Source organism: Hylaeus volcanicus, chromosome 9 (genome assembly GCF_026283585.1).
Source record: "Hylaeus volcanicus isolate JK05 chromosome 9, UHH_iyHylVolc1.0_haploid, whole genome shotgun sequence".
Taxonomy (NCBI): Eukaryota; Metazoa; Arthropoda; class Insecta; order Hymenoptera; family Colletidae; genus Hylaeus; species Hylaeus volcanicus.
In genome coordinates, this window is record NC_071984.1 from 909230 (window position 1) to 923055 (window position 13826).

Here is a 13826-nt window from a genome sequence, read left to right on the forward strand (position 1 = left end):
TTTTAACTTTTAATCGTAAAAAATTAAATATAAGGGAATTGGATTTGGAATATTTGTCGTGTTTATTTAATTAATTGCGGAATATTCGGGGTAATATTTTGTGTACGTACTCCGAACTTTCTCAACTCCGAAATATTTAAGAACCGGAAGTAACGCATTCGTGCGAAACGTAACGAACATTTCAAATATTTAAAATTCGCGTTACTTTGGTAAAACTGTAGATTGATTCTGTAAAACAATTAAACATCGTAGATATGCTTCAACGTGAATGTTTATTTAATTTCAACATTTCATCAAATGTTGAAATAAATAAATTTCAACGCGTACGCAGGGCCGGCGTTAGGGGGGGGGGGGGCCCCCAAAAATGTTGGAGGTCTTTGAAAGGGGTGGTTCGGGAGGTGATTTGAAACAACTTTTTCCTTAGCGAAAATGTTGTCTGAAGCTTCGTTAAGGAAATATTAATAAAAAACCCCGACCAATCAGAGCGCGAGTACGCCGGTGGAGCGACCAATCACAGCGCGAGAAGGCTATGCGCTAGGCGGCCGCGCTCATACGCTTACCGCGGGCGCTCCATCGACATACTCGCGCTCTGATTGGTCGATGTTTTTCCTTAATATCTCCTCAACGAAGCTTCAGACAACATTTTCGCTAAGGAAAAAGTTGTTTCAAATCACCCCCCGAACCACCCTTTTCAAGGACCTCCAACACTTTTGGGACACCCTGTATATACCCCTGAAGGGGCGCCACGATAATCTTGCCCGGGGCGCCAATATTGCTAAAACCGACCCTGCGCGTACGTTTATTTATTCCAACACTTGATCAAATGTTCAAATAAATAAATTTGCATGACTTCGCTAAAACTGCAGGCTGATTCTCCAAAAACAATTGAACATCACAGATACGTTTCAACATGTACCTTTATTTATTTCAACATTTGATCAAAATTGAAGTTTGCGTAACAGTAAAATTCATTCGCAAGATTATTCTGATGATGAGGTATAAAATTGCAAATTGTAACGTCCAATAATCTTTCTGCCAATTCTGCCATCACAGCACCTATAAATGAATGGGTAGAATTACTTTTACGTAACAAGTTGATGGAAAAAATTGTATATACTATATATATATATAAATGTATATTGTATGTATACATGTATATATAATTGTATATATAAATACATATATTATTGTATATATGCATGTATATATAAATGTATATATTCCTGTATATATAATTGTATATATGCATGTATATATAAATATGATATTACCTGTACAGAGAACAATGTTCTTTTTCGCCAAGAATTTGATCGTAAGAGCAGTCTTCGTTAAACATTCATCGGATAGAAATGGTGGATCGGCTATGACCAAATCATAGAAACCTGACATATCTTTTGGAACATCCAAAGGAAATTTATAGTTGTATGGAATGAAATCCGGACTGAACACTTTGAATCGTTCGTCATACTCGAAAAGGACAACTATTAATAAAGAATTTATATTAGTAATAATTAAACTGCGGATCTTTATGCATTTATAGAAAATTTGAATGTGCAAGAAACTAAAAAATGCATAAAACTACAAAATGCACACAGTATGCAAGAATATAAAAAAGATTGAAAGTAAAGTTCATATTATAATATTTGCAGAGTAAAATAAATTCCTATTTAGATTCAATTTTTATAGACACGTTCTGTAGACACACAAGATTTTACTTTGCGTAAAAATCTGCAGTCTAGTAATAATATTTTTAATATTGTAGTAAACTTAACTCTATAATTTGTGCGTACATTTTACAAGCATTTAATTTGGCTACACCTTTCTTTTAAATAATGCTTTATATTCAGTGCATAAGAACTTCAATTAACTTCAGTCAAATGAAGTTCATGTCAATAAAAACAATATTGAATTGATTAAATTTAGAGCGCAGACATTTGAATTCAGAAGGTTACCTTCCATAAAGTTTGAAAGCTATCAATATAAGTCATAGCGTTATGAATGAGATGCATTTATACCTTGCCGATCGCCACAATTGTTTTTCAGTTTCTTATAAAGTGTAGGACAAGAAATTAGAGCAATCTTTCCATGAGCCCCTGTAGAATTTATTGCACCTTTGACAAGAGTATCTGTTGTTTCTTCGTCGTACCAAAACTGACTTAATTGCTGTAACAAAAATTAATGTAACGTCATGTAACATACAAGTAGAGTACGTACATGTAGAAATAAACGCAGAATGAATACTGCGTTATTTAAGAAATATTTTATATAACGTGTTGTAACATAATTAGATACAAGGTAACATTAAATAGGAACAAGATTGTTTAGTATAAAAATTTATATCAATTACTTTGGATCCAACTAGTAGAAAAACATTACATTTATTTAATTAATTGATATCTTGAGTAGACAAAAAGAAAAGGAAACAGTGAGTTTAATCATTGTTATGGAATAAATGTACCAATCAATATAAAATATTGGAACACTGTTGGTACATTTATTTAGAAAAGCTAGCTTACCCAATTTTCGTCAAAAGAAACATCTGTAGCTTGGTTTTCTAAAATGGACTTCAATTGATTTTCTCTTTCCTCTTTCTCTTTAAGAAACTCATTTAAGGCGGCAAGTGTCGAAGGACATAATTCTAAATCGTTATCGTCACTTTCGCTCATTTCTTACCTAAAGAAAAAGATTACAATTTTAATAATATAACCAAATAAATCATTTATGGTATTACACGTGATTTTTACCAACTACTACTTTATGTACAGTTAATTGAGGCATTAACAAAGTATATAAATGTATATCGTATAAAGTATATAAATATAAATATTAATTTTAGAGAAATAGAATGATTAATTAAAAATAAATATGTACACATAAATATGTAAAATATGTAAACATAAAATAAAGTTAATATTTATTCAAGCGCAATTTATACACAAACAATAAAATGTATCATTGTTATAAAACGAATTAAATTTGAAAATAATTTATTTGCTATTCGAAAAGGGTATTTTAGTAAGTGTATTATTTAAATATTACTAATTTGTTAATAAGGAAATGCTATATACATAAATTACTATATACATATTTTGTGAAAATTGTGTAAATTTCCATTCTCAGTGATAAAATGTAAATAATATTATGAGGCAGTATAATATATTGTCTTATGTACTTAATGGTAATGGACAATAAAAGTGTAAAAAGAAAGAATTTATCTTCATGAGAAAAAACGCATCCTTTCTTTTTTCATTGCCACATAACCTAACATAACTGATAACCCATATGTTCATTGAACTGCATCAGTCAGAGTATCATGGTATCAGTCAGTATCAGTATCAGTATCAGTATCTATACAAATGTTAGAGGTCCTTGAAAGGGGTGATTCGGGGGTTGATTTGAAACAACTTTTTCCTTAGCGAAAATGTTGTCCGAGGCTTCGTTGAAGAGATATTAAGCGAAAATCCCGATCAATCGGAGCGCGAGGCGGCCGAGCTCCCGACCAATCAGAGCGCGAGTATGCCGATGGAGCGCCCGCGATAGCGTATGAGTGCGGCCGCCTAGCGCGTAGCCTACTCGCGCTCTGATTGGTCGGGGAGCTCGGCCGCCTCGCACTCTGATTGGTCGAGGTTTTTTGTTAATATCTCCTTAACAAAGTTTCAGACAACATTTTCGCTAAGGAAAAAATTGCTTCAAGTCACCTCCCGAACCACCTCATTCAAGGTGTTACAACATTTTTTGGACACCCTGCATACATTTATATACATTTTGAAAGTGGCCCGGGAACTCATTTCGGTTGGCCGCCCCTGATCTAGACTGTCAACATGGAGCCCTGTGACACAGGGCCCCTGACAGCCTGTCACAGCCCTAGTGATCCCTGGTTGACTGGTTCGCTTCAGTTCGCCGGGTTGCATTATCAAATTTGTCTCGTTGGAGAGCAAAACAGATTATGACGATGGAAGTAGAAGATATAAAATTATTTCAATCGATTGGATTGAGCGAACAAAAAGCTAAAGAAACCTTAAAAAATAAACAAGTTTCCAGCAATTTGAAACTTGTCATATCAGAGGTTAGCAAATCATTTAACTATTTAAACCTACATATATTTTGAATAATATGTTCTCTTAGTTTCTGAGTTTACCATAAATATTTCTTTTTATTTAATCCGAATTAAGTGCTAATTTTAAGATTAAGTATCACATCGCTTTGTCACATTTTATCGTTCCATATGTACTCATACTCGCAGGCTAACAAATATGGAATTATCACACCAGATGTTGGAATTTTATTATACCATCTCGCTTCAAAAATTAAGAATCAAATAGCAGACAAACTGCCATTCGTTGCTAAATATATAGCTGAAAAGAAATTGGATACGACGCAAAGGATAGATGCCGGACTGAGCTTTTTACTTAATCACGTGAAAGAAACTATCGATTTATCGAATTTTGAAAAAGAATGCGGTGTAGGTATCGTTGTTTCACCAGAGGAAATTCAATGCGAGGTAGAAAAAGTTATAAATGCGCATAAAACAGAAATAGTGGAGAAAAGGTGGAGGTCTTTTGTTTAATTATTTTTTTGTAGCATTATCAGGAGTATTAAATCAATTTTATAAGATAAAGTACGTTGTTGCAGATATCATTATAATGTCGGCCCATTGATGCAACAAGTACGTAATAATTTGAAGTGGGCAGATGGAAAAGCAATAAAAAATGAATTTGATGCTCAAATAGTTGCGTTATTGGGACCTAAGGTTGGTTCTGATCTCGCTCCGCCACCTAAACCAGCAAAACAACCGAAAGCAAAGAATACTGAAAAGGAAAAAGGTAAATTCAAATCAATTTTATTATTGAAATGTAATATGTAATTAACTCCGAAACAGTTAAATATATTACAATTTATTTATCTTATATATTGAACAATTAAAGTGAATTAATTACATCGATACATTTCAAATCTTCTAAAAAATAATATTTTTCAATTTTCTATTATTTACCAGAACAGAAAAATGCAGTAGCAGCAAATGAGAAAGCAGGCGCTCAAACAATAAGCGAATTAATGAAGACTAAAGTTCATTTTCATAAACCAGGAGAGAATTATAAAACCGAAGGATACGTTGTAACACCAAACACACATAAATTATTACAAGAACATTTACGAATAACAAGTGGCAAAGTAAGGACTAGGTTTCCACCAGAACCTAATGGAATTTTGCATATTGGTCACGCAAAGGCAATTAATATCAATTTTGGGTATGCTTTCTATCGTAGCATATTTCTTAACCTTATTCGTTGTTTCAAAGTAGTTTTATTACAGATACGCTGCAGCTCATGATGGTGTATGTTATTTACGTTACGATGATACGAATCCTGAGAAAGAGGAAGAGAAGTTTTTCATTGGTATACGTGACATGGTAGAATGGCTTGGTTATAAACCAGCGAAGATAACTCATTCTTCCGATAACTTTCAACAATTATACGAATGGGCCATTAAACTTATAGAGAAAGGTTTGGCGTATGTCTGCCATCAATCTAGCGAAGAAATGAAAGGTTTCAATCCACCTCCTAGTCCTTGGCGTGATAGGCCCGTTTCAGAGAGCTTACAATTATTCCAAGTAAGTACGCTTTCAATAAATAATCATCTTTTTTCATTAATGTATATCGAAGAAATTTTCTTTGGTTTTATTTCAACTTAAAATTGACGGATCATAATGATCTTGACGTATGCAAATTGAAGAAGTAATTAATTTTTAAATACATTACTTTATAGTATTTTAATTATTATTTTGTAACGTTTCTCAAAGGATATGAAAGATGGATTACTAAATGAAGGTGAAGCTACGTTACGTATGAAAGTAACACTAGAAGAAGGAAAACAAGATCCTGTCGCATATAGAATAAAGTATTCTCCGCATCACAGAACAGGAGATCAATGGTGCATTTATCCTACTTATGATTTTACGCACTGTTTGTGCGACAGTATAGAAAATATAACACATTCTCTTTGCACCAAAGAATTTCAGTCGCGAAGATCGTCGTACTATTGGCTTTGTAACTCTTTAGATATTTATTGTCCTGTGCAATGGGAGTATGGCAGATTAAATGTGAGTTACACTGTCGTTTCGAAGAGAAAGATTGGCAAGCTAATCGAAGAGGGTTTTGTATCCGATTGGGATGATCCAAGGTATACTACAATCTTATATACACAAGGTATCTCATTTCAATTACCTAATCTAGTAGCTATTTTAAAAAATATGTTAAATTAAATTAAAATCGTTTATAGTAATATCATATCATTATATAATGATACGATTAAATGAGATACTTTGTGTACGTGTAACAAATTAAACATACTGACGTTTGAAATAAATTGTAAAATGATGTCTGTTTCACATGCATTAAATTCTTTTAGATTATTTACTCTAACAGCTCTTCGCAGAAGAGGCTTTCCACCTGAAGCTATAAATAATTTCTGTGCGCAAATGGGTGTCACTGGTGCACAAGCAATTGTTGATCCAGCTGTTTTAGAGGCATGTGTCAGAGATGTTTTAAATGGCACCGCAAGTCGACACATGGCTGTTCTAGATCCAATAAAAGTAACCATTAGCAATTTCACCGATGAAACTTCTGTAAAATTGACTGTTCCCAATTTTCCTAACGAACCGGAAAAGGGGCAACATGACATTACTTTTGATGAAATTATTTATATCGAAGCATCTGATTTCAAAGAGGTATATTTCTATTAATAATACATTATAGTAAATGTTATTTAATACTATCTGTTCCGGAATATTTTATTACATATTTTACAGAAAGCAGATAAAGACTTCAGACGTTTAACTCCTAATCAATCCGTTGGTTTGAAACATGCAGGAGTTGTCATAACAGTAAAAAAATTAGAGAAAGATAGTAGTGGTAATATTGTAAACATAATTGTTCAACAAGAACTTATTTGCGAAAAGAATAAGCCTAAAGCTTTTATACATTGGGTATCGAATCCTGTGTTGGCATCTGTTAGGTTATATGAACGTCTGTAAGTATTAGATTGATTTGCTAAATTCATTGATATTGATATAACTTATTTTCATTGAAATCGTATTTCGTTTATATTTAATGTATCTTTTAGATTTAAACATAAAAATCCTGAAGACTCGCATGAAGTGCCAAATGGGTATTTGAGCGATATCAATTCAAACAGTAAAAAAGAAATTGTTGGGTACATTGATGCAAGCTTGGCAAATTCTGTGAAACCTTTCGATAAGTTTCAGTTTGAACGTATTGGTTTCTTTTCTGTGGACCCAGATACTACGCCAGGAAAGGTAACTAGAATCAGTGAAATTTACGTAAGCATTTTTAATAACTTGTTTTCTTCATTGCAGCTTGTTTTTAATAGAACTGTGACATTAAAAGAGGATTCAGGGAAAGTGTGAATAATGCTGATTTATTGCAACTTTAATATACAATGTGTAGATAATTAAATTTAATACTGTTTTACATATTGTGTATAATATTTATAAATTTCAATTATATTTAATACAGATCCTATTTTTTATAATTCTACAATTTGCAGTAAATGTCAGACAATAATTAAACAATGATTGACTTTTAATTCATCATGCAAGATTCATATGTGGGGATCATGTATTTAATATTTATAAAAGCATCTTCGCCTCCATATATTTCAAGCATTTCAAGAGTTTCTTGTATCATGTCCGCAGCATTTTCTCCTCTCTGTTGCGAATAGTCAATTCCTTCTCCAAGATTGACTATAACGTTAAATTTAATTTTTAAAGAAAATTAAAGTAGTGCAATTGTTACATCTCATTATTGATATTAGGGAAGCATGGACTAAAGATGATATACAGGAAGAGGATGAATCACATGGTTCGTTCATTAATTTTTTGTTATTTATAGTGTTCGATACGTTCTTGTGGTTTAAGAAATAAAATCCTTTGCACTCGAGAGGTGACTCTCAGTCACTACTAGGCTTGACGCAGTGAATCAATCAAGAATAATGTTTGTTTAGGTTTAATTTCTCTCGAAGTGTCAATAAAATGATTATCGATGAGGTAAAGGTGACCTGATTAAGCTTAGCATTTATGGCAATAGAATGCTAAGAAAGCACCACGAGTGCAAAGGATTAAAATTAAATTATTATTTTGTAGTTCGAATTAATTATTCATATAAGAGTTTCGCTATACAAAGAATTTGAATATTCAATCTGTTTACTAACCTCTACAAACAATCAAATATTAATGTTTTTGACTCTTTAGAATAGATCTTCACAATTCATAAATGTTAATATTTAACATTATGTAAGAAAATAATGAATATCCTGTTATTTTAATTTCGAAGAAATGAGTGATTTAAAAAATATTACTTTATAGATTCATACCTTAAATCGCTTTAAAAATAATGGAAAGTAATATGAATTAAAGAAATTTAATAGTTTCTGTCGAAGAACAAAACTTACTGATTATTATATTATTCAATTCTTCAAACTAATTTAATATAATATTAACTCTTTGGACTCTAGGCCTTTTTTTCTGGTATGTGTCAGCAACTCGAGATGCTTTTTTAGGATTCTATTATCATGAATGCTAAGATTATATTGACTTCGAAAATGAGATCTCTAATTTGAGATTTGAAAATCAGGACTTTGCCTCAATGACAATCATTTTATTGGCACTTCGAGTTCCAAAGAAATTAAACTTAAAGGAAACCTATCGGTGACTGAGAGTCACCTCTCAAGTGCAAAGGGTTAAATGTTACTGTAAATTAACTTTATGAACTATGAAGATGTTTAGTAGTTATTATTAAAGACTAATAAATGAATTTTTAAATATTTCCTGTGTTTCGCAGAGTTAAATATTTCAAGTCATAAATACAACGTGCCCTATTTAAAGCAAGCGAATAGAATAATTGAAGAATCATTTTATTGACACTTCGAGTTCCAAAGAAAGTAAACCTAAAGATCATCTAGTGGTGATGGAGAGTCACCTCTCGAGTGCAAAGGGTTAATATAAAGAAACCTCTTACCATTTTTATCTTTTAATAAATTAAGAACTGGTAAAATTTGTCTAAAATATGGCACTAAAGCTTCCCCGACACAATCACCAGAACGTACAAGTTTCTGAAGAGCTTTCATTGTAGCGCAAATAATTTCTGGCATTTTTGTATTCAAAGCTTCTAGAATAAATAATATTTCTTGTAGAATAACATACATTTGCATTTAGGAAATTATTAAATAAAATCAGGAAAAAAGAGAATTTACTCTTGATAGGAATTATTAATTGCGGTACAACAGGTAAAATTTTTGGACCACCGTGTTCCAACATATCAGATATCCCTTGTTCCACCAAAAATTTATAAGGTTGTTCAGTTTCAGTCAATCCATCAAAAAACAATGGTAAATAATGATGGAAATCTAGGTCCTCGATGTTAACTTTCCAGCTGAGTTTCGTCCCATAAATATCATTTTCCAACGAAATTGGAAATACGCCTTCTTCATAGAATTTCCGAAAAGTCGATGGTTTTGGTAGTTGAGGTTTGTACAATTCATATCGACGAGGTTTTGCGACAACAGTATTCTCCTAAATAAATTATTAATAAATCATTGGAGACCAATTTCATACTATCACAATTTTACCTGCAAAGCTTGAATCGTAAAAGCTGGAACAACTCTCGGTTTTCTTTTTTTGTACTGCGGTATAGTTTTTCGAATTTCGGTCCAAAATTCTGTTTCGTTTACCATTCTGAAGCTCTATAATTAATATCGAATGACAAAAAAATTTAAGTAATTTGTTTGTGCAAAATATGTCACAATATTATCTTAAAATAAAGTGTATCAAAATTTCGCGTTAAAAGCGCGTTACTTCACTCAACATTATTGAAATGAGTTATACAAATACAGTCTGTGACAAATATGGATCAAACGCGTATTGTTTCCTAGCAACTACAGATGGTTTATTTAATAAACTTAATAACACACTTTATACTTTTATATTTTTGATTCAAAAAGATAAATATTTTTCAAGAACAAAAACTATGAAGTATAAAAATTCTTAATTTCATTAAATTACATCTTTTTTTCTTTTATGTACATTCAATATTTTATTACAAAGTAATTAACACTTAATTTACATTTATGCTGCGATTTTTGTGATCTTCTTATGAAATTGTGGGTCATCGAATATCAAATTCCTTTTTTGTGGCTCATCCTTGTCAGCTGTATTTCAATAATAAGGAAAATAAATTAACAAATTTTATTAGTATCTAAACTAAACATTTTAAGAATGTATTCAAGTTGAAAAAATAAATTTGAAAAGGATATTTGTGAAGTAGCTTGAAGATCCCTGTTCCTACTGGGACTGGAATACCCATAATAATCGATTCAGATACACCGCAGATAACATCTTTTTGACCATAATAAGCTGCGTCAAATAGATGGTCAGCTGTTTTCTCGAACTATTAAATAAATTTATTAATACTTGTTTGGTAATAATATTATAGAAAATACGTGAGATGTCTCACCGAAGCTAAATTCAAAACAGATTCCTTCATCTTCGCCAAACCTTGTCTCGTGATACCTAATACTTCTCCTCTGCTTGTCATTAAATCAGCTACTAGCATCGGATGTCTTCTATCGATGCTCATTCCATGATTTTCCATTACCAATTTAATTTCTGTCATTATAGTTGCTCTTGCAGCCTCGATTCCCAAAGTTTTGTACACCTAAAACATTGACAATTTGACACAATTAACATTTGACAAGTAAAATACTTGTTTCTTTATAATTTTATATATAAAAATCAATAATTTACCTCTATCGTGTTGTTCGAAGTTGTTTTGCGACCCAAGACCCCATGAGTTGCCATAACTTCACGCATATTGTCTCCTTCTACGAATAATTTGTACTTCGTTTTACCATGTGAATCGTCATTATGAATGACTGCTCTAGAAACTGATTGTAAACCCTGCAAATATTCCAAGTATGTCTTTATGTGAATTATGAAGCACTTAAATAGTTTTTATTTACTGCGTAGACAGTTTGCGTAGATAGTTCTCACCTTTACGACAATATTTGGGACAGTTTCCTTCAATTGTGTGAGTGCGTAATTCAAACTGTATTTACTTTTACTGGGACTCACAGTAATGATAGAATCACCTCTAACATTTACTAATTTTGGGTTGAGTCTTAACTTTGATGTACAAATTCTGTAAAAATTATATTTTTCTTTTCGTAGTTGAAGTTCGCTGACTGTTTAGTTAGAATATAACTTTATGTTATTATACATATTCATGTACTCACGAATATCGTATAGATTCAACGTCTACTTCCAACTTTAACAATTTTATTCTATCGACATCTAACTTTATTAACAGGAAACAACTGTCCGGTAGATACACTTCTTCAACGTATTCTGTCACTTCTCCCAATGTTGTCTTTTCGATTCTACCTTTTACTCTTCTGGCATATTCTGCGTCTGTATCGTTTTCCTAATATCAACATAAAGAATAAATAATAGCAAGTGAAGCTTGCGTGTGCAATAAATGAAGGAATACCTATTAATCATTACTTATCGAGCCATAATATTGACTGTCATTTGGTTTTCCACAAATATTCGTAAATTGTAGAGAATGAATTATTAATAATTCTTATATTTAGGCCAAATTATTTCTCCTTTGAATAGATTAAAGGTTCAAAATAAATTCTGAACACAAATTCTATTCTTAGGTTATTTACATATCATACTTCTCATGATCCAAATTTAAGAATCAAAGTATAAAGATATATAAGTTTAATTAAGATTGATTAATTTGTTTTTCCATAAAAACGGAATAGGAAAACTGATACACTTCATTTTATTACATACATAGTCAGTGTGAAAAGTATTCGTACAAGAACCGATTCAAAATAAAACTTCATATATTTATTTTATTAATAAATTTCAGGGGAAGAAATAATTAACCAACATTCCTACATATTTTTAGAGTAGAATTTGTGTAAATAAAAGTTTATTAAATGTTAACCTCGTATGTATTTCTTTTCTTATTAATTTTATTTTAAATCGGTTACTGTACGAATACTTTTCGCACTGACTTTATATATAAATTATATATTTTAATTATTTAATTATATATTAAATAAAAAGAACTTACAAGGGCTGCTGTAATAATAGGTGTGCTGATCCTGGGATTCGCGTTGATAATTTCTTTAATACGAGGCACACCTTGAGTAATATTCATAGACGCAACACCAGCAAAATGGAAAGTTTTTAAAGTCATTTGTGTACCCGGTTCTCCAATGCTTTGTGCAGCGAGTGCTCCTACAGCAGTGCCTGGTTCTATTTTAGCACGCATGTATTTTTCTTTACACGTATGAATAAATTCCACTAATTGAGAAACTGTAAGTCTCTCAAGTTGCAAAATTACAGGTACATTCGAAGGAGCATTATTTCTAAACCGTGCTATTCTACGAGCCACACTTGTGAGGAATGTCCTGCAATAGATACAGAAACACTATTAGTTAATTTATTATTTTTAATTTACTATGGACTGTGTCATAAACGTTTGTATAATTTTCATTGATACTTGTTTTCGCTGAATTTTATTTTCATCTTTTTCATAGAGAAAGATATAAATTAAAAGTTGAAACGTTTACTATAGAAATAAATTCTGCTTAATTAAACCATACTATGCTATGATATTCGTTTTAAATGTGATACTTATTCAAAATGGATGAAAAATATTGAATGAGGTTCTTTGCGTAAATGTTTTACTTACGACAACTCTTGCTTAAATTCTTCGCTGAGACACTCATAATCCTCAGAAGTCAACAATTCGTTTGTAGCTTTAATCACACTAGGAGCATCTAATGGCTTCTCATCTTTGCATGGTGACTTAGCTCTTACGTGATCTAATATTCTCTTACAATCCACCGGGCAATCTTTTCCTAACGAAGTAACCATTTTGTTCGATCACAAATAATTCTTGTTAATTACATTAAATTTTACCAAACTCTAATAACTCTAACTCATGGATTTCTTACCTTCCATGTACGTAGGATCCAAAGCGTCTCCACCATACAGTACTTGTACAATGTCTCCCACTGAATTGCGAACTGTCATATCGTAATGAAGGCACAAATCTTCCAAGCTTTTCACTAACCTCCGTTGCATGTATCCTGTCTCTGCAGTTTTAACTGCTGTGTCTACAAGACCTTCTCTTCCTCCCATCGTATGAAAGAAGAACTCTGTTGGCGTTAGACCAGAATAGAATGAGTTTTCAACGAAACCCTTAGCCGCAGGGATTTTTGAATGTCTTTCAAAGTGCGGTAGAGCTCTATCTTCAAATCCATTTGGGACTCTGTGACCGCTGATAGCTTGTTGTCCCACACACGCTGATCAAAATAACAATAATAAATAATAAAACTGTTTATTTTCTTTCTTTTTTTGAATATCAGTGTTATACGCACCAATCATTTGTGAAATATTAATAAAACTGCCTTTGCTGCCGGAGAGAGCCATAACTAATGGACTGTTGCTCGGATGGAGTTCTTTCAAACATGCTTTACCAGCATGATCACGAATTACTGAAAGCTCCTTTAGTATCATTGCCTCTAACGTCTCTTCTTCTGTGCATCCAGGCTGGCATATGAGACGACCTTCTTCCATTTGTCGAATATATTCGGTACATTTAGAATACCTAAATTCCAGTATATTATGATTATATATATATATATATATATAAAATTATTTATTAATAGTATCATTACTATTATTTTATATATAAAGAGACATATGAGGCAATGATACTAAAGGAGCTTTC

The 13826-nt window shown here is 31.8% G+C and overlaps 4 protein-coding genes across 8 annotated transcripts in view; 1 reads left to right on the forward strand and 3 right to left on the reverse strand.

The window, feature by feature from the left end:
- Positions 1-82: 82 nt before the first annotated feature.
- On the reverse strand, positions 83-3469 carry LOC128881728 (EEF1A lysine methyltransferase 1). 4 transcript variants are annotated; one of them, XM_054133007.1, is made up of 6 exons: positions 3173-3469; positions 2517-2673; positions 2016-2163; positions 1272-1481; positions 917-1056; positions 83-228 (listed from the first exon to the last, which is right to left on the reverse strand). In XM_054133007.1, the coding sequence occupies exons 2-5, from the start codon at positions 2664-2666 to the stop codon at positions 923-925; spliced, it is 642 nt and encodes a 213-aa protein (XP_053988982.1). In that variant the 5' UTR covers positions 2667-2673; positions 3173-3469; the 3' UTR covers positions 83-228; positions 917-922. The 4 variants fall into 4 exon arrangements, with proteins under 4 accessions (XP_053988982.1, XP_053988981.1, XP_053988984.1 ...); XM_054133006.1 differs by having other exon boundaries at positions 3085-3469; XM_054133009.1 differs by having other exon boundaries at positions 3355-3372.
- A 392-nt stretch (positions 3470-3861) lies between these two features.
- On the forward strand, positions 3862-7492 carry LOC128881725 (probable glutamine--tRNA ligase). Its single transcript, XM_054133002.1, has 10 exons — positions 3862-4066; positions 4244-4548; positions 4633-4823; positions 4997-5249; positions 5314-5611; positions 5801-6180; positions 6409-6727; positions 6809-7029; positions 7123-7315; positions 7376-7492. The coding sequence occupies exons 1-10, from the start codon at positions 3947-3949 to the stop codon at positions 7424-7426; spliced, it is 2331 nt and encodes a 776-aa protein (XP_053988977.1). The 5' UTR covers positions 3862-3946; the 3' UTR covers positions 7427-7492.
- A 98-nt stretch (positions 7493-7590) lies between these two features.
- On the reverse strand, positions 7591-9759 carry LOC128881727 (parkin coregulated gene protein homolog). Of its 2 annotated transcripts, none has more exons than XM_054133005.1 (4): positions 9646-9759; positions 9271-9589; positions 9036-9185; positions 7591-7762 (listed from the first exon to the last, which is right to left on the reverse strand). In XM_054133005.1, the coding sequence occupies exons 1-4, from the start codon at positions 9748-9750 to the stop codon at positions 7602-7604; spliced, it is 735 nt and encodes a 244-aa protein (XP_053988980.1). In that variant the 5' UTR covers positions 9751-9759; the 3' UTR covers positions 7591-7601. The 2 variants fall into 2 exon arrangements, 1 of the variants encoding a protein (XP_053988980.1); XR_008458160.1 differs by having other exon boundaries at positions 7647-7762; positions 8470-9185.
- The window catches only part of LOC128881724 (DNA-directed RNA polymerase III subunit RPC1), an 8873-nt gene continuing 4507 nt past the window's right edge, over positions 9461-13826 (reverse strand). The window contains exons 11-21 of the mRNA XM_054133001.1: positions 13474-13703; positions 13048-13398; positions 12783-12951; positions 12159-12498; positions 11308-11495; positions 11066-11213; positions 10820-10972; positions 10530-10730; positions 10329-10463; positions 10140-10225; positions 9461-9759 (exon numbers count right to left, since the gene is read on the reverse strand). Of these exons, the coding sequence (XP_053988976.1) occupies positions 10142-10225; positions 10329-10463; positions 10530-10730; positions 10820-10972; positions 11066-11213; positions 11308-11495; positions 12159-12498; positions 12783-12951; positions 13048-13398; positions 13474-13703 (1999 nt within the window). The 3' untranslated portion in view covers positions 9461-9759; positions 10140-10141. The remainder of the gene's footprint in view (positions 9760-10139; positions 10226-10328; positions 10464-10529; positions 10731-10819; positions 10973-11065; positions 11214-11307; positions 11496-12158; positions 12499-12782; positions 12952-13047; positions 13399-13473; positions 13704-13826) is intronic.